At 38.1% G+C, this 23,793-nt stretch overlaps 1 protein-coding gene across 2 annotated transcripts in view; it reads right to left on the reverse strand.

The window, feature by feature from the left end:
* The window catches only part of SERPINI1 (serpin family I member 1), a 72,962-nt gene that overhangs the window by 1,648 nt on the left and 47,521 nt on the right, over positions 1 to 23,793 (reverse strand). For both annotated transcript variants that reach the window (XM_060639146.2, XM_060639144.2), the window contains exons 4-8: positions 21,895 to 22,089; positions 20,005 to 20,209; positions 14,144 to 14,241; positions 1,788 to 1,874; positions 306 to 395 (exon numbers count right to left, since the gene is read on the reverse strand). In XM_060639146.2, coding sequence (XP_060495129.1) covers positions 306 to 395; positions 1,788 to 1,874; positions 14,144 to 14,241; positions 20,005 to 20,209; positions 21,895 to 22,089 — 675 coding nt within the window. The remainder of the gene's footprint in view (positions 1 to 305; positions 396 to 1,787; positions 1,875 to 14,143; positions 14,242 to 20,004; positions 20,210 to 21,894; positions 22,090 to 23,793) is intronic.

The following is a 23,793-nucleotide window of genomic DNA, read 5'->3' on the forward strand; positions in this document are numbered from 1 at the left end:
TGCTCTCAAGTTTTTAAAAATTATCTCTCTTTGGGGGCGCCTGGGTGGCTCAGCTGGTTAAGCGTCCGACTTCGGCTCAGGTCATGATCTCACGGTCCGTGGGTTCGAGCCCCGCGTCGGGCTCTGTGCTGACAGCTCAGAGCCTGGAGCCTGTTTCAGATTCTGTGTCTCCCTCTCTCTGTGACCCTCCCCCGTTCATGCTCTGTCTCTCTGTCTCAAAAATAATAAACGTTAAAAAAAAAAATTAAAAAAAAATTATCTCTCTTTGGCCTATAGATACAATTCAGTGCTCATAACAGACTTACCTGTTCTCCTGTTCCTGATAAGAAAGAAAAATGGATGGTCGACAATAACTTGAGGATACAGCACAGCCATCCTACTAATTGCAATCATTCCTACAGCGCAGGGAGAAAGTAATTACATGTCTGTGGATGTGCAGAGACTAATGAGTAATTTCTCCAAACCATCTATGTTTAATGCAAAGGCAACAATTTACAGGAAAACAAGATTTTAAAGACTTAGAGTAAAAATTGTAAAGGTGCTAACATTTCTATTTGATCTTTAAACACACCATACACACACATACAGTTTCCTATCTCCACTCCACCAAAATACCAGAAAAAGTTATTCTGCCTGTTATTCTGTTTCAGATGAATACACATAGCTTTATTAAAATGACCTTTGAATTAAGGAAAGGGGGAGAATTAACAAACACCCCAGACAAAAAAACCAAGTTTCTTTATATCCTCGAATCATTATTTCTTTTGTCTAAAATGGGGATTTTCACGTGGGAAGTCATCAGGCTTTTAGTAACTGGCTAGAACGGCAGTGATTAAATGGAATATACAGCAGGAAGGGAGGCATGATGTTTCCTACAGCTGGGAAACCGAATTCCCCTGAGATCCTTATTATGGGATAACCGCGTTATACTTGCTACAGGGTGATTGGTTGTCAGGAAAAGGTCAAGATCAAACTGTGTAAGATCTTAAGCTTTCTTGATGCCTAAGACTACCGTGTTTCTATTTCTTCCTGAAAACAGTTTTAACTGGTGATATCCTTTTAGTGGACAAATTTATGGAGAAGTTAAAAATGACATATTACATTTTGCCAAAGGAAGGCAAAATCCTACTAAAATTTGCACATAGCTATTGAACATGAGATTGAAACAAATCCAAAACCAAAAAAACAAAAACAAGAACAAATGGGAAAAAATTCAATGGAGAAATCATTCTCATTCAACTAGGGAAATCAGAACACTGAAAACAATCAAGGACATTGAACATTTCGCTGTGAACACATGATGTAGGTCTACATTTTCAAATTATTTATATAAAAGTATTTTATTAACATCATTGAGTTACAATTATTTAAAATAATTTATTACACCTTGTTTATGGATGTGCTTTTAAAAAATCAAGACTGTTGACAAAATGAAGAACTAGTTTCCACAAATGATTAGGTGGGAAGAAAAGTGTTTAAATGGGCAGCAAGAAAGTATTTAAAATATCAAAAGAGGCAGCACAGCAGGGAAATGTCTTTTACAGAGCTGTCAATGTCCCCCTGCCTCTCCTTAGAGGTGGGAGTTCTCCAGTATCAGGGCAATGGAGGACGTGTGTACTTCATACTCTGTTTCGAAAACTCAGCATTAGCTTGACTTCTGAGTTAAAGCAGAGTCAGTTTTTTTTTTAGCTTGGGTCTAAAAATGACCCCCACCCCCTACCCAAGATGATTTTAAAAATACACATCTAAAAAAGACAAGAAGATTTTAGAAAACTCTATCTTGGCACCTGAGGCAGCAGCAGCTTCTGAGCCTTCTTCATTAACCTCTATGAAGGACTTGTGAATTGCTTTGGAAAGAAAAATCTCTTTGTTATCTGCAAAACAAAAAACAAAAAACAAAAAAAAAAAGAGAGAAGAGAAGCATTTCTTCAGTGTCAGAAAGAGGGAAGCATCTTACCCTTTATTTAAACAGATTTGGGAAATATAAGTGACTTAAGATACTGATGTAAAACATAAGAGATCATGTTGTAAGATTATATTATGATTTCAGAGAAGCCTTTTCAGATTTGTCCTTATTTTATATTCTCTTGTTCGTGCTTCCCTTCATTTATTTGTATTGGTAATTTTCCCAATGTTTATGTCTTATATTGCCAGAGGAAGCAGGAATGTGGCTCTGTTTTTAATAGCAACTTCAAATTAGTTCATAATTCAAGATAAAACATCTCACACATTACACTCTAATCTGAAATTTTAAAGCACAAAATGAAAACAGGTAGAAATCCAGATATAGCCAGAATAATAAATGTTTAAAAATCTAATCTCTAATTATGGTGATAATAGAAATATCCTTGGCAAAGAAAAGCAAAATTGACTTCTAGATTGTACAAACATGAATATGTAAAAAAGTTACTTCCCATTCCAGTTAATTGGTTTATCTGAGGATTCACAAACATGCTTTATCCTAAAGTCAGAGGAAATAACACATTTTCATCATTAAGAGGACTGTTTTTCCCTTTAGGTTGTATTTCTAGTTATGCTTACTTTTAAATTAATGGCTGTTATGCGCTCAGTTGTGTTCTCTCAAAATTCATCTGTTGAAGTTCTAGCCCCTAAGACTTCAGACTATGAGTGTATTTAGAGATGGAGTCTTAAATGAAAATGAGTTTATTAGGGTGGGCCCTAATCCAATATGACTTATGTCCTTGTAAGAAAAGGAAATTTGGACACAGATAGAGAAGACCATGCATGATGGCTAATTTTATGTGTCAACTCAGCTGGGCCAAGGTATTGGGTCAAACATTATTCTGGATGTTTCTGTACAGATGTGGGGTTTTGTTTTGTTTTGTTTTTTGTGGATGAGATTAACATTTGAATTGGTGGACTTTGAGTAAAGCAGGTTGTCCTTGTGATGTGGGTGGCCTCTTCCAATCAGCTGAAGGCTTTAGAAGAACAAAGATGAAGTCTTGGGACTTTTCGCTGAATCTCTAGCCTGCCAGTCCACCCTGAAGATTTTAAATTTCCAAAGTCACCACAAGTATACAAGCCAATTCCTTAGTAAATCTCTCAGTTTCTGTCTCTTTCTCTGTATAGATACAGATAGTTCTCTCTCTCCAAACACACACACACACACACACACACACACACACACACACACACATCCTGTTGGTCCTATTTATCTGGAGAACATTAATACAATATGAGAAGACAGCCACCTATAACCCAAGGAGAGAGGCCTGAGAAGAAACCAACCCTGAAGACATCTTGATCTCAGATGTCCAGCCTCCAGAACTGTGAGAACACAAAGGTCTGTTTGAACCCACGCAGTCTGTGGGACTTTGTTATGGCAGTCCCAGATTTCAGACTTGGGTTTCCAACTTTTGTCCCCAAAGTTAAAACAAAATGAACGAAAGATAGCTCAAATACATAAAAAGAAAAGTAACATCAGGAAGCAAGATAAAAGATTACTCAAGTTTCTGCCACCCCCCTCACCCCCTTTTTCCATTCTGGGAAGTCTAATTCAAATTTAAGATAACCTTGTTGCTGATGCAGTAAAAGCACAGTGGATTTCCCATTAGGCTGTTTAGTAAGACTTTGTAAGTGACCAAGTCCTACCTACAACAGACATTTTCCTTTCTAGTTTTCAAAAACCCATAATTATCTTACACTGATAGGGAATAATGTTCAACAATATTTTTGGTACATCTTTCACACAGCACCTGCTTATTTTGAATCAGCCCCAAGACAACTGAGTGCCAACTCTGAATATATTTTTAATAGGGATATTACTTCCTCAGCTCATATTTAGTATTAAGATATAAACACTGCATTATGAAATAGTCTCACATATTATGATATTTTCTCCTAGAATGCACTTGATAACTAGAAGAAAAATAAAAAGCAATAGACTTTTACATTAAACAATTAAGTATAATTAGCTCCCTCAAATCCAGAAGACTCATTTTTTTTCCACAACAAATAGAAAGAACAATACAAACTGCATTAAGCAACTAGTCAGATATATTTAGCTGACAAAACAAATACATGAATTCCAAGAGAGTAAAACATATTAACTATTTACTAGTTAACTGATGCTATATTATTTTCAGATTCTGCTGCCCATTTTCTTCAGTTTGCCAGTTAAGGTAGGGTCATGCATCAAGAGGCGGTATGATGGCCCTGGATGTAAAAGTGAGACAACGTAGTTCCTAAAGGGTAATGGGTGTTCACACTGCCAGCTAAGCCCTCTTTAAATATTCGGAGGGGCATTTTCAACACCAAATGATACGGTAGCCGCATCAATTTGCACAGAGGAAACTGCCTCCTAGCTCTTGAGTCTGATCTGTTGCCTGTACTAGACACCTTGAAAGAAGGAATTTCATCCCTTTCACTCTGGTTTCTGCCACAAGGGTCTTCTCCTCCAGTCACCTAACCTCTTATATGCCCTCATTTACCCACACAGAATGGTAGGGAGATGGAGAGGAGGGATACTACAAGGCACCATGGCAGAAAGATCAAGAAGGCAAGGATGCTGAGGGTTCTTCCTACAGAGTGAGTTACTTAAAAGATAATGAAGTGGACAAACGTTTAACAAGATTCACAAAGAAGAGAAATTACCCCCAATGAACAATATTAAGGCAAAAAAGAACATGTCCTAAGATAGAGAAGAGAATTTTTAAAAATCACAAAAAATACTTGGTACAATTTTCTGCAGATAAATGTGAATCAACTTTATGAGGTGTAATTTATTTACCATGAACTATATATATTAACAACACAATAATTACAATACAGGAAAACAAAGATATATTTTACAAAACAACACCACATTTGGTAAGTTTTGATATATCTTTGAACATCTCTCCACAAATAAGATACAGAATATTTCTATCTCCCCTAAAAGACTCTTGTGCTTCTATATGCAGATAGTTTTGAAAATAAAGAGACTTGTTAGCAACTGGACAATTTTATAGGAATATATAAATTATAAAACTGAACAAAGAAAAAAATAGAATATCTGAATAATCCAGTAACCATTAAAATAGTTGAATAAGTAGACAAAAATTTCTCCCTCCTCAAAATTAAAGACTCCAAGCCTGGATGGTTTTCTAAGTGATTTAACCAATCCTCCAAAGAACAGATAGGCTTCTCTCTTATAAAACCATTTGAAACTCTAGAAAGAGAATAAAAGCAATCTAAGTCATCTATGGATAGTTTTACCTTGAGATAAAAATTGACCCAGGGCAGGCTAAGGAAAGAAAATCATAGGCCAAACTCACCTGTTAACATAGAGGTAAACGTTTTTTTGCTTGTTTGTTTTTTTAATCAGAACATTAAACCCAGCAACATATGCAAATACTTTTTTCAAATGAGGTTTCAAGGGATGTCCTAGTGTGTAATGACACAGTGGTTGAGAACTGCCCTAACTGACCCCATTTCACATTAGGGCTTCCTCCAGGATGATCTTATCAAATAGAAACCAGTTTATGCCACTACTACCCGACTGAAAACCCTTTCTCCCCACTCCTGCTGGCTCTGCCTCCCGCCTTGCCTTTGGCATATTGTGTACCCACGAACCTCGGGGTGCAATATGGGGGTCTCCAGGAGATTGCCTTTGTGCCGTTCATTTAGCATGCTTCTCGCCATGCTCTGTGCTCCAGATTATTTGCATAGCGATAATCTAAACATACCATACTTGATCCCTTCTGTGTCTTTGTTTCCCCAGAAACTCCCTTACCCCTGTATAGTCAGATACCTAATCTACTTCTAAAGCTCAGCTTTGAGCCCTGTTGGGCTTTTCTGCTCTCCTCTGACTGCTATTCATCACTAAGGTAGAACTAACCACTCTTTCCCACTGAACCCAGCGTCTTATTCTACTGAAGCCTTTATATTTGCAATATTTCTCTCTTCCTGAACTGTCAAATCCCTTAAGGCAAGGATTGTGTCATTGCTCTTGATGTCCCTGGCTTCTGACGTTTCATGGGCCTAGTGACTGAACTAACGTTAAGAAAAGAGAGTTTCCTGGTAATGTGTGAGTTTCCAGTACTTAACCTAGCACGAACAGGAATTTAGTAATCGTTGAATGAAAGGGACTAGCTATTTCCTACTATAATAAGACTTTGGATACGTCACTCTATGGCCGTCATGGCCACAATTCTGTTCACAAGCATGGCTATAAAGTTTATTCTTGTAATAGATAAAACATATGACATTCATCCAAAGTGGATGCTCTAAGAAAATTGATGGACAACAGCACTAGACAGGGAGAGAATGCAAGGACCACACGCAGACTAAAAACTTAAAAATCCAGTCGTGGAGAAGGAGCTAAGGGAACGGGATCCAACAGGCCGGTGGCCTCGTATATATTTCAAAGACAGCAAAATAAAGATTGAATCCAATGTTCCAACTCCAACGGACAGCAAATGTCTGCAGATGTACGTGAGACCTCAGGACACTTAACTTTCAGAAACACACTGCCCCATGAGATATACCAGTGGGAGAAAAAGTAACAGATAAATCACAGCACAAATAGCGGGGGGAAAAAATAAAATGAAACTTTCTTCTCTCGGGACACACTGCAAGCAGTCACCTTAAAATATAAGCCGAAAGTGGTTTCAACAAGAATGGGACTTGCCACCAGCCAGTCTGGTCATGCAGGCACCTACTAGGCAAGTTCATGGCTTCTTATGCTTGCCTCCAGTATTGCTCATCCTCATGTAATTAGGCGTCAATCAAGGCCGTCTTTCTCGCTAGGCCATACGCCATACACCTATTCCTTCAGGGCCTAGACCTCGCTGTCCAATTTATCTCCTACTTGCCATGCTTTGCACACTGTCAGGCACCAAGTAGGCACTCGGATATTTGGTGAATCAAAATGTGAGGGGGATTAAGGAGATTTACACTGATGAGCCCGTCTTACTGACTAGAGAAAAGTCCACTGTTCTCCAGAAAAGGAAAATAAATAAATCAAAGGCAAACAAAGCTACACGCAAAAAAACATTGCGTATGCTGGCCCCAAGCAGTCCTCCCCTTCTGGCCGCAGCAGACATTGCTGCCAAATAACTAGTCCTGCTTTCCTCTGGGCAGCGTGGAGCCGGGCTTTTCACAAAGGAGAAGATGGGAAAGGGGCCAGCAAGCCCTAGGTTTACCAGAGAAAAGCTGGGCAATAATTCAAGCTCTTCTGCAGAAAGCAGGGCAAAATACTAAGGCATTCATTCAGTCACTGAGCAAATATTTATCAAGTACTCTGTTCATAGGAGATATTGTGCAGGAAACCAAAGCTCTAAGTATCTGTGATTAACATAAGGTTGGCAGGATGGCCATCATGCGAGTGGATGCCACTAGCTCCCTTGTGGCACTGTTCCTAAACACAGCCAATTTAAATAGCTTTCTGCGTCACCAAGGACATGCTTAAAATAACAAAATGAAGAGCGTTCCATAACAGAACCCGAGAATATCAAAAGCGTCTCTGTACTTGAGTCGCTAAAATATTTTTAGCTTCAGCCCCACCTATGAACTTTAGAAAGGTTCGTAGAATTTGAGTTCCTCCAAGGTAGGAAGAGTGTTTGTTTTTCTGGAGAAATTTTGTTATAGACCAGCAAATATTCATTCATCTGTCCATTCGTTCGTTCATTCAGGTACTAAGCACCTCCCATGTGCCATTGTGGATACGCTGGATATACTATAGTAAACTAAAAAGTTCCTTCCTAATGGGAGGAAAGCAGACATGAAATAACAATGACAATAAAAAAGCAAATCAATAAATGGCCACAATTTCAGGGTGTGGTGAGTGTTCCTAAGAAACAGGATGAGGTGAAGTGTTGGCTGGTGATGGGGGCAGGCAAGGGGAGCTACTTGACTCAAGGTGTTGGGAAAGGCCATCTGAGAAGGTGGATTTGACTGAGACCTAACGTATACAAAGGAGCCTGCCACGGGAACACCTGAAGGCAGTTTTTGGCCGAGGGAAAAGCTAGTGCAGAGGCAGATAGGAGCCAGGTGTGTTCAAGGACCCAAAAGAAGGCCTGTGTGGCTGGAGCACAGAGAGTGAGGAGGGCCAGACGTTTGTGAGAAGCCTCGACACCTGGAGTGAGGCGGCCCATCACCACTTCCTACCCAGCCAGCATCTGTCCTGCTCTCCACACCATGCTGGGCTCTGAGGACAGAAAGTCATCTGTGCCACAGTCCTTGCTTCTGAGGAGCTCCGAGGACAGAGACAGGTATGTGAACAGACAATCTAAGGAAAAGGTAGAACCTGTGATAGCACATTGCACGATGACAGGCCAGATGAGGGAAAGTGAACCATTTGGAAGGGAGAGACGTCAGGGAAAGCTTCTTGGAGGCGGTGCCATTTGGGCTGGTTCTTGAAGGTAAGCAGAAAAGAGCCAGAGAATGGGGCAAGGACATCCCTGGCAGAGGATTATATCGCAAATGAGACAAGCCTCGGCAAAGACTTGAAGTCCAATTGGATCCTGGGCAATGAGGAGGCGGGGCATGGCAGGGGATGCGCCTGATTTTAAGAGCTTGAACCACGAGTCTGGAGAGCCTGGGCTTCATCCAGAAGTAACAGGGCACTACTGCTTTGATTTTAGGAGATAATCTGAGGCAGGAGCTGTAAAGCGTGAATCAGATGAGCAGACAGCTACGGGCAGCAGTTCAAGTTCGCTAGCTGTTACAACAGTCCAGGCAAAAAAGTAGGAGGCAGAGTGGAGGTAGGGCACTGGAAGACAGTTGCAGCCCTCTGGCTTACAGGTGCAAGGAGAAGAAGAACAAACAAGGGCAGGATGTAAGAGTCAGTCCCGCATAAATCTCAGCACTTGAGTCTGACCGGAATGTGGCTTTTGCTGTGTCTTCTTAATTCCTTTACTTTATTGGCTCCTTTATTAAAGCTCGTACTTTGTGCTGAAGGATTTAGTACTCTCTTTCTCCTTCCCCTTCCACCTTCCAAGAGGATTATCTATTAATCCAAATGCTGACAGTCATTCATTTCCATTACAAAAATAGCCCTACTCTATAACAGGATCCTCACTGCCACTAGATGAGCATTTTAAATCGAGCCTGAGAAGAAAATGATTCTCAGCATTCTCTAGATTCCATGTTTATTGTATGAGTCTTTACTGTGTTTTATGTTAATGGAGTTTAGGGTCAAAAGCAATGGACATCAAATTGAGATTAAAAAAAAATAAGCACAGTAAATACACAGCATTTCATCTTATTCATTTCTTCTTTCAGTGAGTACTAGCCAGAAACACAGAACTGCGTGCTTCCTAAACACACATAAGGATCAATTTGGAGAGGTTTAAATTCTAGCAGAGGATATCCAATGCATAAGTAATGATAATCTGAGATCGGGTATGTTATGCAGCATAAGGGAAAGTGCAGAATACTGTAGAATTTATGAAGGAGCAATTACTTCTGGTTGGTGCAATCACGTGGCTTGATGAAGCTGGCGATATCGAAGCTGAAGATCCGTTCGAGATCTATTTCAGGTGGGAGAGACATTACAGTGATGGGGCCCTGGGGAGATGTGAGGTGCAGAGCCAGCGGTCAGTTTGGCTGGCGAAAGCTGTATGTAAGGACTCCATCGGAGTTAAGGTTGGAGGGAGCTGAGGTCTGAATGCCCTGCCAAGCAGCGGACAGTGCACTGCAGACTGAACAAGGAAGGCTCCGAACAGGAGCTGAGATGATCTGAGAGCGGGCTTTAAGGTGATTAATCCTGGCAGTGGTAGATAAAACAGATTAGACGGAAGAGAGATTGCAAACCGTTTAGGAGGCTATTGAAATAGTCTGGGGCAGTGGTCATGAGAGTCTGAAATAAAGGTGGATGCCATGGAATAGAAAATGAAAGAGTGGATTCAAGAGGTCTTAGCAAAGGACTCAAGTCACTGCGTCTTTCCAGAAGCAAGAGAATGTGGAGCAGGGGTTTTTGTTTTGTTCTTGTTTTTGTTTTTTTGTTCCACTGCTAAATCATATTTGCTATCTTTAAAGAAAGATACAATTTCATTGCATGATTTAAGAATTGGTAGTATCACAATAGTACTGAATTGTTTTCTGGGTGCTTTTGAACTTACGAATTCTACTAATAATGCTATTTTTAAAAGTTTTTCCCAGTTTTCAATATAGCATTTTAATTGAAGATGTTGTGCATACACAAGGAAAAATCCTAAACGGTATACAGTGGTACATGAAACAACATCTCCTTTTTCATCTAACAGCCTCTGTCCTGTATTCCAGAGGTAACCACTGCTATCATCTTCTAAGACATTATTAAAAAATGTTCAACGCATTTAAAAACTGAAATACATACCTATATTCTCATCCTCCATTTTTTTTAAAATTATTTTAGAGGGAATGCACACACATAAGAGTGAGAGCAGGAGAGAGGGGCCGAGGGAGAGAGAGCCTGATGCAGGGCTTGATCCCATGACCCCAGCACCTTGACCTGAGCCAAAAATCAAGAGATGGTCACTCAACCATCTGAGCCACCCAGGCACCCCATCCTCCTCCATCTTTTGAACCAATGTGCTCCCAGTCTGCCCATTGACTTTCTTTTCCCTCTCTGCTTTCCCAATGCTTTCTCTGCTATGGGGTTTCTTGACATTTGGGACTGGATTATTCTTTGTTGTGGGTCCGTCCTGTGCAGCATAGATCACTGGGATGTAGATGCATCCCTGGCCATCTATTGGATAGATGCCAATAGCACTCCCCAGGTGTAACAATCCACAAGGTCTCCGGTTATCGCCAAATGTTCCCTGGGGGACAGAATTGTCCTGGCTGAGAACCAGTGCTCCAATAAAGCATTTCTACCACTCTTCCTTTTATTAAATCCACTCTTTATGTCTTTCTCCCCACAAGTCTGCATCCATTTTCAGAGTAGGTATATCTTAATCATTGTTTCATTTTTATGACATAGTACCGTGCTCACACCATCTACCTCACAAAGAGTTATTAAATGAAATGAATAGACATGGCATTGAATGTAATTAATGTTGTATATCTTAAACACCATGAAATTCTCACCATGAAATTCATTAAGGCAGAAAGTAATAATCAAATACACATTAATAATTTTCCTGGGTACTTGCAGGGGTTACTGTCACAGACACTTTAATTTTTTTTTTTTTTAATTTGAGAGAGAGAGAGAGAGAGCATGTGCACATGCGCGATAGTGGGGAAGGGGCAGAGGGAGAAGGAAAGAGAATCTCAAGCAGACTCCATGCCCAGCAGGGAGCCTGACATGGGGCTCCATTTCACCAATCACAAGATCACAACCTGAGCCAAAACCAAGTGTCAGACGCTCAACCAACTGAGCCACCCAGGTGCCCTGTCATAGACACTTTAATCATCAGGGTTTTCATGTCATTTGGAGAGGAAGAAAACTGGACACCTGAAAAGGACACCAACCATGTAGGGCAAAGCATATGGCGCCTAAGTGAACAAAGCAGGGAATAAACACTATCAAATTCAGTAAAAGCAGAGGGACAAGTTTTATAGTTGTGTCAGTAAATAGTTTTTGAAAGAATGATTCATAAATTAATGTGGATGTGTGTGAGAAAGAGAATGAGAGAGAGGGAGAGGGAGAGAAAGAGAAAGGATATATTGGTTGGGGTGGGTTGACATGCTGAGTCTACCAAGGTTCTGGCAAAACTAAGGAGTTAAGAATAAAGAGTTCCCACTGAAAGCTTGAGAAGTTGACTTTAGACCTTTCATCACGTTATCCTGAAGACTCGAACGGGGTAGTGTTTGAGGATGGCCAATCCTGGATTTCTTACTGATGTTTTAAGGAGTTAAATGTTCCGAGAAATGTAATATGTAAGGTGGCCCTGAAGAAACCTCTTCTCTCCTTCCCTCCCTTGTTTTATCCTTTAGTGGACATCTGCTGTGTGCCAACTGTGTGTCAGCCATGTGCCAGGTAGTGGGAATGCAGCCTCTGTACTCTGAGAAGGGTTAAATTCTGACTGAGGTTTGGTCAAATGAACAGAGACTTCACATAGAGACTATGTGAACTCCGAGAGATCCGAGTGTGATTTCAAATTTCTGAACCATCTGCATTCATAATACATATTTATTCTCTATTGTCTCTGTACATACTAAAGGCAATTAAATATTACATCATAAACCTCCCAGATTTGCCAACATTTTAAGCTACACTGACCACAATAATTGATTTGCCACTGCAGTGCTACTCCCTCAGGACTGAGAAGCAGCAGATACTCTTATGTGTGTGAAGTAACTGCCTCGATGTTTGGGTGAGACAGTGAGGAATCTCTAATAAAACAGAAAATAGAGCCACGGTAGGAAAGTGGAATGTAATTATCCAGCTGGAATTTGGCCAGTGTGGTATACAGATTCTCTCAATTCCTAAGGAAGGGAGCATAAGAAGTTTAAATGATACTATGCTTGAGCCACAGATATATTTCTGACTCAAGCACAAAAGTGTCCATTAGCTTGTAAGTCTCCCCCAGTCCTACTTCACTCACAATCCCACTGAAGAGTTCAGAGCCCTAGGAGTGTGAATGTAAGCCAAGAAAACCTTTACTCAGGCAAAATTCACATTTCTCTGATGTGGACAGGAACATTTATACAGTAGACAGCTAGAAAAGCTCTACTGGTGTTTTGAGATGTAGCCTCTCTAATCGGGTAGAAGTTGTGGTATCAGATACGTCAACATCATCTCATTGCTGAGTGCTGCTTAGAAAACAATCCGTCCAATTCTAAATCTGAGAGGCAAGGCCTTTTTGACTATAAACTCTTTGAGAATTTCCTGAAATCTATGAACCTATCTCCACTCTCTCTTTTTCTGCATGTGTGTGTGTGTGTGTGTGTGTGTGTGTGTGTGTGACACACTTATATGCAATTTCAGGGGTAGAGGCATCCACTTCACTGAATTCAATCCATGGATCCTCATACTCCTCATAGAAGCTGTTATTTGGTCGGCTTGATTTTCTATAGGATGCTTCTTCAGGAGAGGAAAACTAAATTCTCTCCTGAACACATAAACTGCTAAGGAAACTTCTATTGCCCTCAGCTCTCTCTGGTTGGAGAATTGGGTCCAATAGATTGCATATAAAGAGGACTTACACACTGAGGTTTTTTGTTTTGTTTTTTTTAATCTTGATTATGTCCCTATCTATCTCTATCTATCTATCTATCTATCTATCTATGATAGTTTCCATATTCCACAGAAATGATAGAACAACGTTATACAAGCTAAGTCTTAAACTCACAGGTACCTTATTTCAATGATAAGTGTCTTGGGGTTAGCTGCTTAAAATATCTCCAAAAGGATTTTACATGTTCTAAGTACTTAATGTTGCTAATATGTTAATGATTTTTACCTTGAACAAATTAGGGCATCTGAATCAAATAATTCAACTGGGTCTTCCCCCACCTTGGGATATTTAAAATAAATTACCCGATATGCCAGGTATATTTTGAAGCTACTACAAAACCACTGGTTTCTTATTGAAGACTAAAGATAATCTTTACATCATCTCACTAGGTATTCTTTTAAAAAGCGTTGGGGCCCCTGGGTGGCTCAGTTGGTTACGCATCCGACTTCAGCTCAGGTCATGTTCTCACGGTTTGTGGGTTTGAGCCCCACATCGGGCTCTGTGCCGACAGCTCAGAGCCTGCAGCCAGCTTCAGATTCTGCGTCTCCCTCTCTCTCTGTTCCTCCCCCATTCATGCTCTGTCTCTCAAAAAAAAATAAACACTAAAAACAATTTTTTAAAGTGTTTAGTTCTTGTTTAGTTCTTACAGCAGGCATGGGTTTGTCCTTTCTTCCTTCTTTCTTTTCTATATAATTTACTGTAACCGAACATATTGAGATACTAAATCACCATGTTTATTGATTATCTACTCTACAGGGCATTGTGACAGGTAGGATGGGGAATTTAAAGATATATAAGACAGGTCTTCTGGAGAATATCCATTATTGAAGATAAGACATGGACCAGAATAATATAAACAATGTTATGACCATGATTTATAGTTTGGGGTATCGAAGGTAAATGTATTCGTTACATTTGGCAAACGATAACTTTATTTTACTTCAGAACTCCATAGTAAATGGAGGGTTCAACATCATCACTTTTCAAAGCTTTTATGAAATAATGACATTTAAAAAAAATTGGTGTTTATTTCCTACCAGACAGAGCTGTCAAATTTGCATTTTTGATGAAAACCTCAGTTATTCCAAGGGCCTTCAAAACATCTTTTAAATCAATTTCCTGTTCCACTGTGAACCTGGAGAACAAACACATAGGGGGAAAAGCATTTAGTTACAGCATTTTTAAAGTATTTAGTTACAGTATCCTGTTAACCTGGCACAAGAGCAAAATGTTAGATATGTTGATCTGAACAGCAAATTATGCTACAACTGGCTTTTGACTGCAAGTATTGACTGTGCTTCAGTCAAAATACTTTTAGGATTTGACTGTGCTTATAAAAAGAGGAGATGGCAAAAAGAATAATATATCAGAATAGTATTAAATTATTAAGTAGGAAAACTATTTGATGAGGACGGTAATAGATACGGTGGAATAAATGTTTTGAGATCAAGAATGTAAAACTTGTAAATGAGTAGCTTTCAAAATCCTTTGACCTAGTAATATATTTGACTTTTTTAAGCTGTCAATGGCTAACCAAACATTTGCCCAAGGCATTTGATTCTCTTTTTAGCGTCCTGCTCAATTCCCTGTGTGTGGAGACAGCCAATCGCAGTACAATGGATACATTTAGCATTTCAACTCCATACATTCAGAGAAAGGAAATATAAAAGCTATCGTGTTAAAAATATATATCCTCATGGTTATATTAACCTCTAGGACATAAGCCTGTTTTTCCTGGTAGCATCACAGAAAGACGTTCATCAATGAAAGTAAGCTAAATATTACATTTTAAAAACTATACACTTTTAAAATTATATTAGAGATTTTTTTAAGCAAAAGAATTTTAATCTTAATTTTTTGTCCTGATGGACTTTATGAATTCTTATACGTAGAAGTGCGTCACGTTTGCGAGAAGAAATAAAACATCTCTTAAAACTGAAATAAAAATGGGTACCGTGGTCATGAATAGAATATTAATTTAAAAAATGGTTTCCATAGAAAGTTTGATTGGTCCTAATGTGGAGTCTCTCCCCAAACGATGAAGTGTGTCACCCATCTTTCTAGCATAAAACAAGGAGAAAACATGGCTGCATTAACACATGAATGCAGTTCTTGGAAAGCAAAGGTTTTTATTACTTTTTTAGAACAAGTGAAAACGACTAGTTAGAACCAAGCGTTTCTTTTTTTTCTAAGGTGTTGGCTCTTGATCAGTAAAAGATCATAAATGTCAGTTTTTGTCCTTTAAAAAGCCAAGTCTGTGACAGTCACCAAACGTTACATTAGCATCACTTCTGATGTCTGGTGACAAGGGAATGACTGCTGTCAACAAGACTCAGACATCAAGAGGTATCATCAGGGGAAAATAGTTTTAGCAGGTTCATGTTTATGGGGAAAATATGACAAATAGACAAATAAATGTATAGCAAACATATTAAACCAAGTACTGAATTTTATCTGTATCCTATACTCTAACTTGGACTTAACATTGTTCCTTTTGTTTCCTTCAAAGAGCCGGTGTTGGTTGTGAAAGTAGAGAAGGGGGATGAGTTGGGAAATACGAAATGTCTCAAAGAATACATTCAATCGCTTGATTAAGATGTTTTGTGTGTCTGCTTTACTTTTATTATTCATTGATTGATTGATCGCTTATATGAAGATTATTACCAAGAACTATTCCAAGATTATAACAGATTAATTTAAATATCACCAAAGCCCTTGGAGGCAGGTATTATTATCATCCTCAGCTAATAGAAGAAGAAACTGAGGGGCAGAAAGATGAGATAATGTGACCAGGGTCATCCAGCTAACAAATGGCAGAGCAGGGATCCAGGTGGTACTCTGTGTGTCCTGATCCACCTAAAACAGGAAAGTGAAGGAAGAGATCAGGAGAGGATACTTTGTACTTCTTAAGAGCAACCTGGTTTGTGTCACATTTCTGAGGTTTGCTGTTTCGGGTGAGGATGGTAATTCAGCCAGATTGAATTCGGGCAAGCTCCTTAATTTCTGAGCCTCGGTTTTGCAGTGTAGGAAATGGCCTTAGTAATTCCTGCATCATAGTATTGTTGAGGGGACTGAACGAGGTCTCTGGAAGTCTTAGCATGGTGCTGGCACGTAGGAGGCAGGCAATAAAGGGCAGATAGTGTTGATAGCACTTGTGATAATGCCATTATGTATAACATTCACATTATTATAGACGTTAAGGTGTTTATATTTGCACTTCAGTAGTGGTGGAGTAATATCATCAAATAGCTGTTGAATCCATGCTGCTTTAACTGTAAATTAGTCAAGCCTAGTGTATCTAGTGTCTTTTTTATTTTAATATCTGTAGTATCTGGCATAGGGCAATACACACAGGGTGAAGTGAAAAAAGTTTAGGTGCATTGAGTGTTCCAAGTTGAAGACAGGATGTAAACAATTTCCACTTAACCATTTCTGATCTTTGTTTCCTTATCAAGCTATTGAAACATAGCTATTATCCATTTACTATCCCTTTCTTCTTAATATAGACCAATATTCATATAAATAATCATTGTCATCTCCCATACACTGAGGGCTCCCAGACACTATGCAAATCCTGTTACTTATGATATCTCATTTAAAAAAATTTTTTTTAACATTTATTTATTTTTGAGACAGGGAGAGACACCATGAACGGGGGAGGGTCAGAGAGAGAGAGGAAGACACAGAATCTGAAACAGGCTCCAGGCTCTGAGCTGTCAGCACAGAGCCTGACGCGGGGCTCGAACTCACGGACCACGAGATCATGACCTGAGCCGAAGTCGGATGCTTAACCGACTGAGCCACTCAGGCGCCCCATATGGCATCTCATTTAATCATCCTAATGATAATCTCACAGAATCCCATGAGATTATGCATTGTTATTTCTTTTCTACAGAAGAACAAACTGAAGTTTAGCCCTAATCACACAGCTAGTAGGTGGTAGAATGAGGACATGAGCTAAATTCTGTTTGACCGCAAGGCCTCCTACCACTAATAACTAGAATTCCAACAATGGCTATTTAAAAACAATCAACCTACAGACAGATTTTTATATTTCACCCACTGAATTTAAAAAGAAAAAGCCACAACATTGCTCTTTTAAACCCAAAAGGCATGCGCATTTTAATAACGTAATCATGCATTTGCAAATTTCTGAGTAAGTTGAAGAGGTATGTAGGAGGCAGAAGCATTGGAGACTGAGCTGTGTAGAGCTAGTGTTAGGAAAGAATAAATATATGTTACATATAACGAGATTTAGAAAATTTATAGGCCATTAAGAAACTAATCAAGAAAGCTTCTGTAGAAAAACCTATAAAAAGCACTCACATTAAAAAACAAAATCAGATGGGTTATATATGAGTTTTCTTTTACAAACATCAAACTAAAGTGCTGTATTTCTAAGGCAATCATTTCAAAATAACAGGATGGTCTCTGTTGACAAAATAGAAAACCACTTCATGTCCATTGATTTCAAGCACTCTGATCAAAAATGACAAATCTGAGGGGAGCCGGGATGGCTCAGTCAGTTGAGCCTCAGACTCTTGGTTTTGGCTCAGGTCCCGATCTCATAGTTTGGGGGATCAAGCCCCATGCTGGGCCCTGTGCTGACAGCGTGCAGCCTGCTTGGGATTCTCTCTCTCCCTGTCTCCTTGCCCCTCATCCACTCATGCATGCACTCTCTCTCTCCCTTTCTCTCTCTCAAAATAAATAAATAAACTTTTAAAAAATGACAAATCTGACACTACAAAAGTTAGAGTGGAAAGATACGACAGCCAGGTACATCTGCATTCCAAGTATTCCAAGATATTTGATTTTCATTTTAGAAAAATCTATTGTACCTTATATAATGAAGAAGGTAATGTTCATCAGAGCAAGGTTTTTAAAAAATCCTACTAAAAGAAAAGTATATATAAAGCTACCTATAGATTAACACAAGGTGAATACTAGGAGTTAAAATGTACACTGAAAAATAAATAATAATAGTGATAACAGATAATAATTATATGATGCTTATAATATAAGCATCTGTGCCAGGCATTATTCTCAAGTGCTTATTAGATATCTTACATATATATATATATATATATATATATATATATATATATATATGCCAAACTATTTTTGCTAGTATGAATAAATTGCAAGAATATCTGGTAATCTCATTTAAATCTTAGAAATGTATGACCGTGCATAAACCTTTTGTTATTTCACTAGATTTGGTTATATCATATAGGTGGAAAATTTTTACCCTCTCCTGAAAAGCGTTTTGTATTTTTGATAAAAACACAATTTCAATTCAGCATTTGATTCCTGTAGGACTTATTGTTAAGGGGGGAAAATAATAAAAATGCAAAAGTAGTTGCCCATTCTCCTCTTTAAAATACCATACACCTTTATACCCTTTAAGAAAAGCATTTAAAACCTGTAAGTATACAATCTAATATAATGGAAAATAAAAGTACCTGTCAAACAGGACAAGAATGTGGTCAAATTACAGAAGTGCAAAGTTGTGTTTTCAAAGTAATATCTCCACGTGAATAAAACTATACAAACCACTTAAAACAGACACTTGAGTAAACCTAGAAAATGGCTACCGGAAAATTTTTACGTTTGCTAAAATGAGGGCACAAAAATCATCACCTTCATTGAACATTTGATGGATCATTTCCCATTGATTATTACCTACATATAAGTATTTGAAAACCGTCAATGTCTTAAAAAAGGGAAACCACATTCATCTTATCTAGCTATTTAACCTCTCTCTCTATGCATTAACCATGCAGAGGAAGAGTTCATAGAACTTCTGGAGAAATGGATGCATGGTAATTAACTGTGTCTAGTTTAGTATCAGGCATTAATATGAGAAAGCAAGCTAAAGTATTCCATAATTGAAGAGTATCTCTTAGAAAATGAAAATTTAATTTTCTTCTGCCACGTTCAATTTCTCAGTGGATAGGACCTGGAGGCCACATTTTCTAGTGAATATGGTTGAATTAGGATTTGTGATACTTATTAAGCATTCATTTAGAATTCTGTTAAAATACCCCTAAATAACTTTGCATCCTCACAGAATTGAAGCATTTGGAGATGCTGCATTAATTCATGGAATTTAATAAGGGAAGCATTAACACAGTCCTGAATTTCTCATATTATCAAGAAGAAGTTCTTTAAAAATATAAGGAAAAATACACATCAATATCAGGCGAAGAAGCATGGGAAGGGCATTTTAGGCCAATGCAAAAACATGCATGGAGACCCAGAGGCAGGCCAAGAGCAGGTTATCTGTAGCCTAACGACAACCACGGATAGTACATGCCACAGAACATTTGTTGTGGTGTGTGGCCAGAGGCAGCATTGAGAAGAACATCGGGGCCCTGCATAGATTTTATTATTTAAGCCACAGGGAGAATTTTAAGCCTCTTCTTGCTTATTTATGGTTGCATCTTGGCACCCAGCATGGTAACGTGCTTGCGCTTCTCCCAACAATGTTGGAGATTATTTTCTCTCCAGCTATAATCAACTTTAAATATTAATGAAATACAGAAGACTGCCAATGCAAATGATATTCAGAGACAATCTATTGAGAAATCTTCTAAAATGAAGCTAAGAATATTGACCAGGATCTGAAACTAGGTCTTGGTAAACAGCACTGAATGAATCACTAAGTGAGCTTGAGTCTCGGGGCAGGACGTCCTGAATACAAAAGAACACTTTAAAGAAAAAAAGGAGAAGGAGCGCAGGTGAGGAGGGGAAGAGGAGGGAAGAGTGAAGGGGTGTTGAAGAGAGTAGCTAAGACTTAAAATTCAAAAGCAGTGGCAAGGGTTTTTCTGAATCAGAACCTCCATTGCTATCTCTCCCTCTGAGATGTATCAGAGGGGTTCACACAGAAGCCTCTCACCTGGGCAGGTACACTTCCACTTTCTGCTTCTTCACAGAGTTTGCCCATTCTTCAATCAGCTGTGCTTTGACCAATGGCTCCAGAGTGGCCAGTGGAACTTCCTGTCTGGACAACACCAACATCATACTGATCTCCTCTCCCTCATATGGTATTTCTAGGACTTGGTAGATACCACCAGCTTCATTGGAGCCATCACTAAATTCTCCTAAAAGGAAAAGAAAGGTGATTAAAAGCCCATATCAAAGTTCAAATAAAAGTTTTAATTTGTAATAACTTTCTTCCAAAATAGTATATAGAATAGAAGAAACTCAGGCATCTGAGGAAAAGAGGGTTTAAAAAAAAGAAAAAAATAGGCCCTGAAGTTCAAGTGACTCTTCGGCCCTGAAGAAATTATTTTATTTTAGAATCCCCAGAATTACATCACATTTGTCATAGTATGTTCTCTAGACTTACTTTTTATTTTTAAATGAGATACTTCAAATGAATATATACTTAAGGGATATTTTTAGAAACAACAATAAGTCCTGGATAAAAAAATGAAGCCCAGGATCCAAGTTAGATGAAATCCATCTAACTAAGATTTCTAAGAAGGGAAAAATTAACCACATAATACCTGGGACTGTATTATCACCACAGCTAAAAGTCTTGGGGTCAGAGTAGCATAGTCCAAATGAAATCTATTACATTCTACAGTAGTTATCTAGTGTATTTGTAGTGCTTAAGACCTCCAAACTAGGTAATTAGGTTAATTAGGTAATTGGCTTTGTGTTCTAATAACTCAGCTAAATTCACCAGGCTTCCATACAAAAATAAAGAAATCTTTAAAACAAACAGTCCCACCACCACCTTAAAATTTCCCTCATTTTCAAAAAGAAAATGTAATGCTTTTGTTATAAATATTTTCCTATAACTGATCTAGGTCCTTTAGACATCCCGTTAAACACTTTGGTTAAATGTTTGGTTCTTATTTTGACTGTTAATTTGATTAACTATGATTATAGTCTTTTAATTTTACATCATACTTTAAATAGCATGAACTATTAGTTCCAATATGTACTTGGCTTACAATTACATTTCTGCTATGATAACAAATTATTACAGTTCAATATAGTGTGTAAGAAGGATTAACATCCTAACCTTCTGAAAAGTCCAATGAAATATCTTTTTTTCTAACTTATTTTTTTAACATTTATTTATTTGAGACAGAGACAGAGAGCATGAGCGGGGGAGGGGCAGAGAGAGAGGGAGACACAGAATCCTAAGCAGGCTCTAGGCTCTGAGGATCAGCACAGAGCCCAATGTGGGGCTCAAACTCATAAACCATGAGATCATGACCTGAGCCGAAGTCAGATGCCCAACTGACTGAGCCACCCAGGCGCTCCGGTCCAATGAAATATCTTTGAAAATAATGCCAAGGATATTGAGTTGTATCACATTTCATAGACTCACAATAAATGAAACTATAAATGAATAATTATGTCATACACAAGTCTGAAAGCAAAATTTTAAAGAAATGCTTATAATTCAAATAGTGGTGAGGAATCCAAAGCAAGAGCAGAGTGGAACATATGAGTCACTGACAACCACCCCAAAGCCAATGGCTTTTTGGAGTAACTCAGAATGTTCTTACACAGGTCAGGTGTTTGCATATGAATAAAGCCACTCTGTGGGTGTAATCAACTTTATAAGTTAAAGAAACATATTGGAAAACTGTCAGTGCATATAATATTCACTCAGGATCTAATTAGAGAGGCCTTTGAAAATGGAGCCAAGGAAATTGAATTGTAGTCCAAATAAGATTGACATTTGTGTAATAAATATTTCATGTTCTTTCTTAAAAAGCTGTTAATATACAGCAAAACAAGAAAAATAAAAGCCAAAAGATCTTACCATAATAAAATTCTCCTTGTTGATACATCATTGGAATTTGGACTTCACTTTCATCATCTTTAGTGAAGGAAAAGGTTCTAGTATTTTCAGGTCTAAATTGTGACTTCCAGTTCCCCTTGAAATAGACAGCATTGATGAGTGCCAAATGAGTGCCAGCATCAAAATCCCTTGGGGATACCAAATCTTTCAAGAGATCTGTGCAGGAAAAAGTGGAGAGATGAAAATTCATATTAAATCTGAAGGTGAAAGGAGACCAAAAGATTACCAAACTACCATCTGATAGAGTAATCCAGAAAAACTGTATACCATTACCAAATTTATAATAAAAATTGAAAGTATCTTGCATTTGGGATGCGTGGGTGGCTCAGTCAGTTAAGCATCTGACTCTTGATTTCCGCTCAGGTGATGATCTCATGGTTCATGAGTTTGAGCCCTTCGTCAGAATCTGCACTGCCAGCAGAGCCTGGGACTCTTTCTGTCTCTCTCTGCCCCTCCCCTGCTCTCTCTCTCTTTCTCAAAATAAATAAATAAACATTAAAAAAAGAAGGAAGTATCTTGCTTTCAAAGGAAAAATGTTAAGCAAGCAAGCAAGCAAGCGCGCGTGCGTGCGCGCACACACACACACACACACACACACACACACACAGTTACAGATTAAGGGATCTAAAACATTCACACCACCTAAAATAAAACTGGTAGGATCCTGACACTTGAAGAAACTACGGAACCACATACAACAGAATCTCAGGTTTTACCACTTTCTAGTTGCAGTGATGCATGTAAAACTCTTAACATAGACTAAGCACTCATTGATCATTTCAGAGTTCATTCTTAAATAACATACACGATTAAAATGTCATCCAATTCAAAATTTCCCCCCATAAACACTGGATATCTTTCTACCAAATATAACAACTGCATTCAACTAGGTGAAAACAGATGAGTGAAAACCTATCATTTCTATCATTTGAAATGTTCCTTTAGAAATCTATTTTCAAAAACATTGGGTTTTTGTTGATAGCTGAAAATGTTTAAAAAGAGTTTGGAAATAGCTTTTAATAATCCAATCTATTCCAAATGTATTATTATTCTTGAATTATTCTTTGAATGTTAAAATACAAACATAAGTTTCTTTTATCCTACATTTTAATGTCATAATTGAAAAAGATAGGACCAAAATTTATATTCTCTCATTTTATTAATCATAGAACTTTTTTAGGTCCTTACAAAGGTGCCTCAGAATTTTGGGCATAATAGGACATAGGGCACATAGTCAGGGTTTTTGTTGTTCCCACATAAAATTTATTAGATTGATATTATTTGGGGGGTTTTGACAGTAGGAATTAATCTAATGAACATCTGTAATCTCCTTTCAGTTTGGTCTCATTTTTTTAAATTCTAATTTCAATTATGTTGGTGGTAAAATTAGAAAATAAAATGATAAAATATGAAACATTTGGAAAGCTTAAATACATTTTTAAAGTATAGATTAGAAATATTATTTTATTATTTTGAAGATTATTTTTCAAGTAATCTGTACACCCAACATGGGGCTCAAACTCACAACCCCAAGATCAAGAGTCACATGCTCTACCAGCTGAGCCAGCCAGATGCTCTAAGATTAGAAACAAATATTGAAATAAACTTATCGCTTTCTACTTCTCCATTTATTTGGGTTTAAAATGGGCTGCTCTTTTAAAAAGAAATCCTATAGTTCTGTCATTTAAAAGCCAAACCCTGATTTTTAGCTCTCTCTTATTTTCTATTTTAAATATATTGTTAAGAGGGCCACCAACTGTCATCCTAACTGCTATCTAACTCATTAAATAAGTTAGCTCAAACAAAATTCCACACAGTGGTTAAGATTACCATACAGAGGAAACCCGTTATTGGAGAACA

This window comes from Panthera onca, chromosome C2, assembly GCF_046562875.1.
Source record: "Panthera onca isolate mPanOnc1 chromosome C2, mPanOnc1 haplotype 2, whole genome shotgun sequence".
NCBI lineage: Eukaryota > Metazoa > Chordata > Mammalia > Carnivora > Felidae > Panthera > Panthera onca.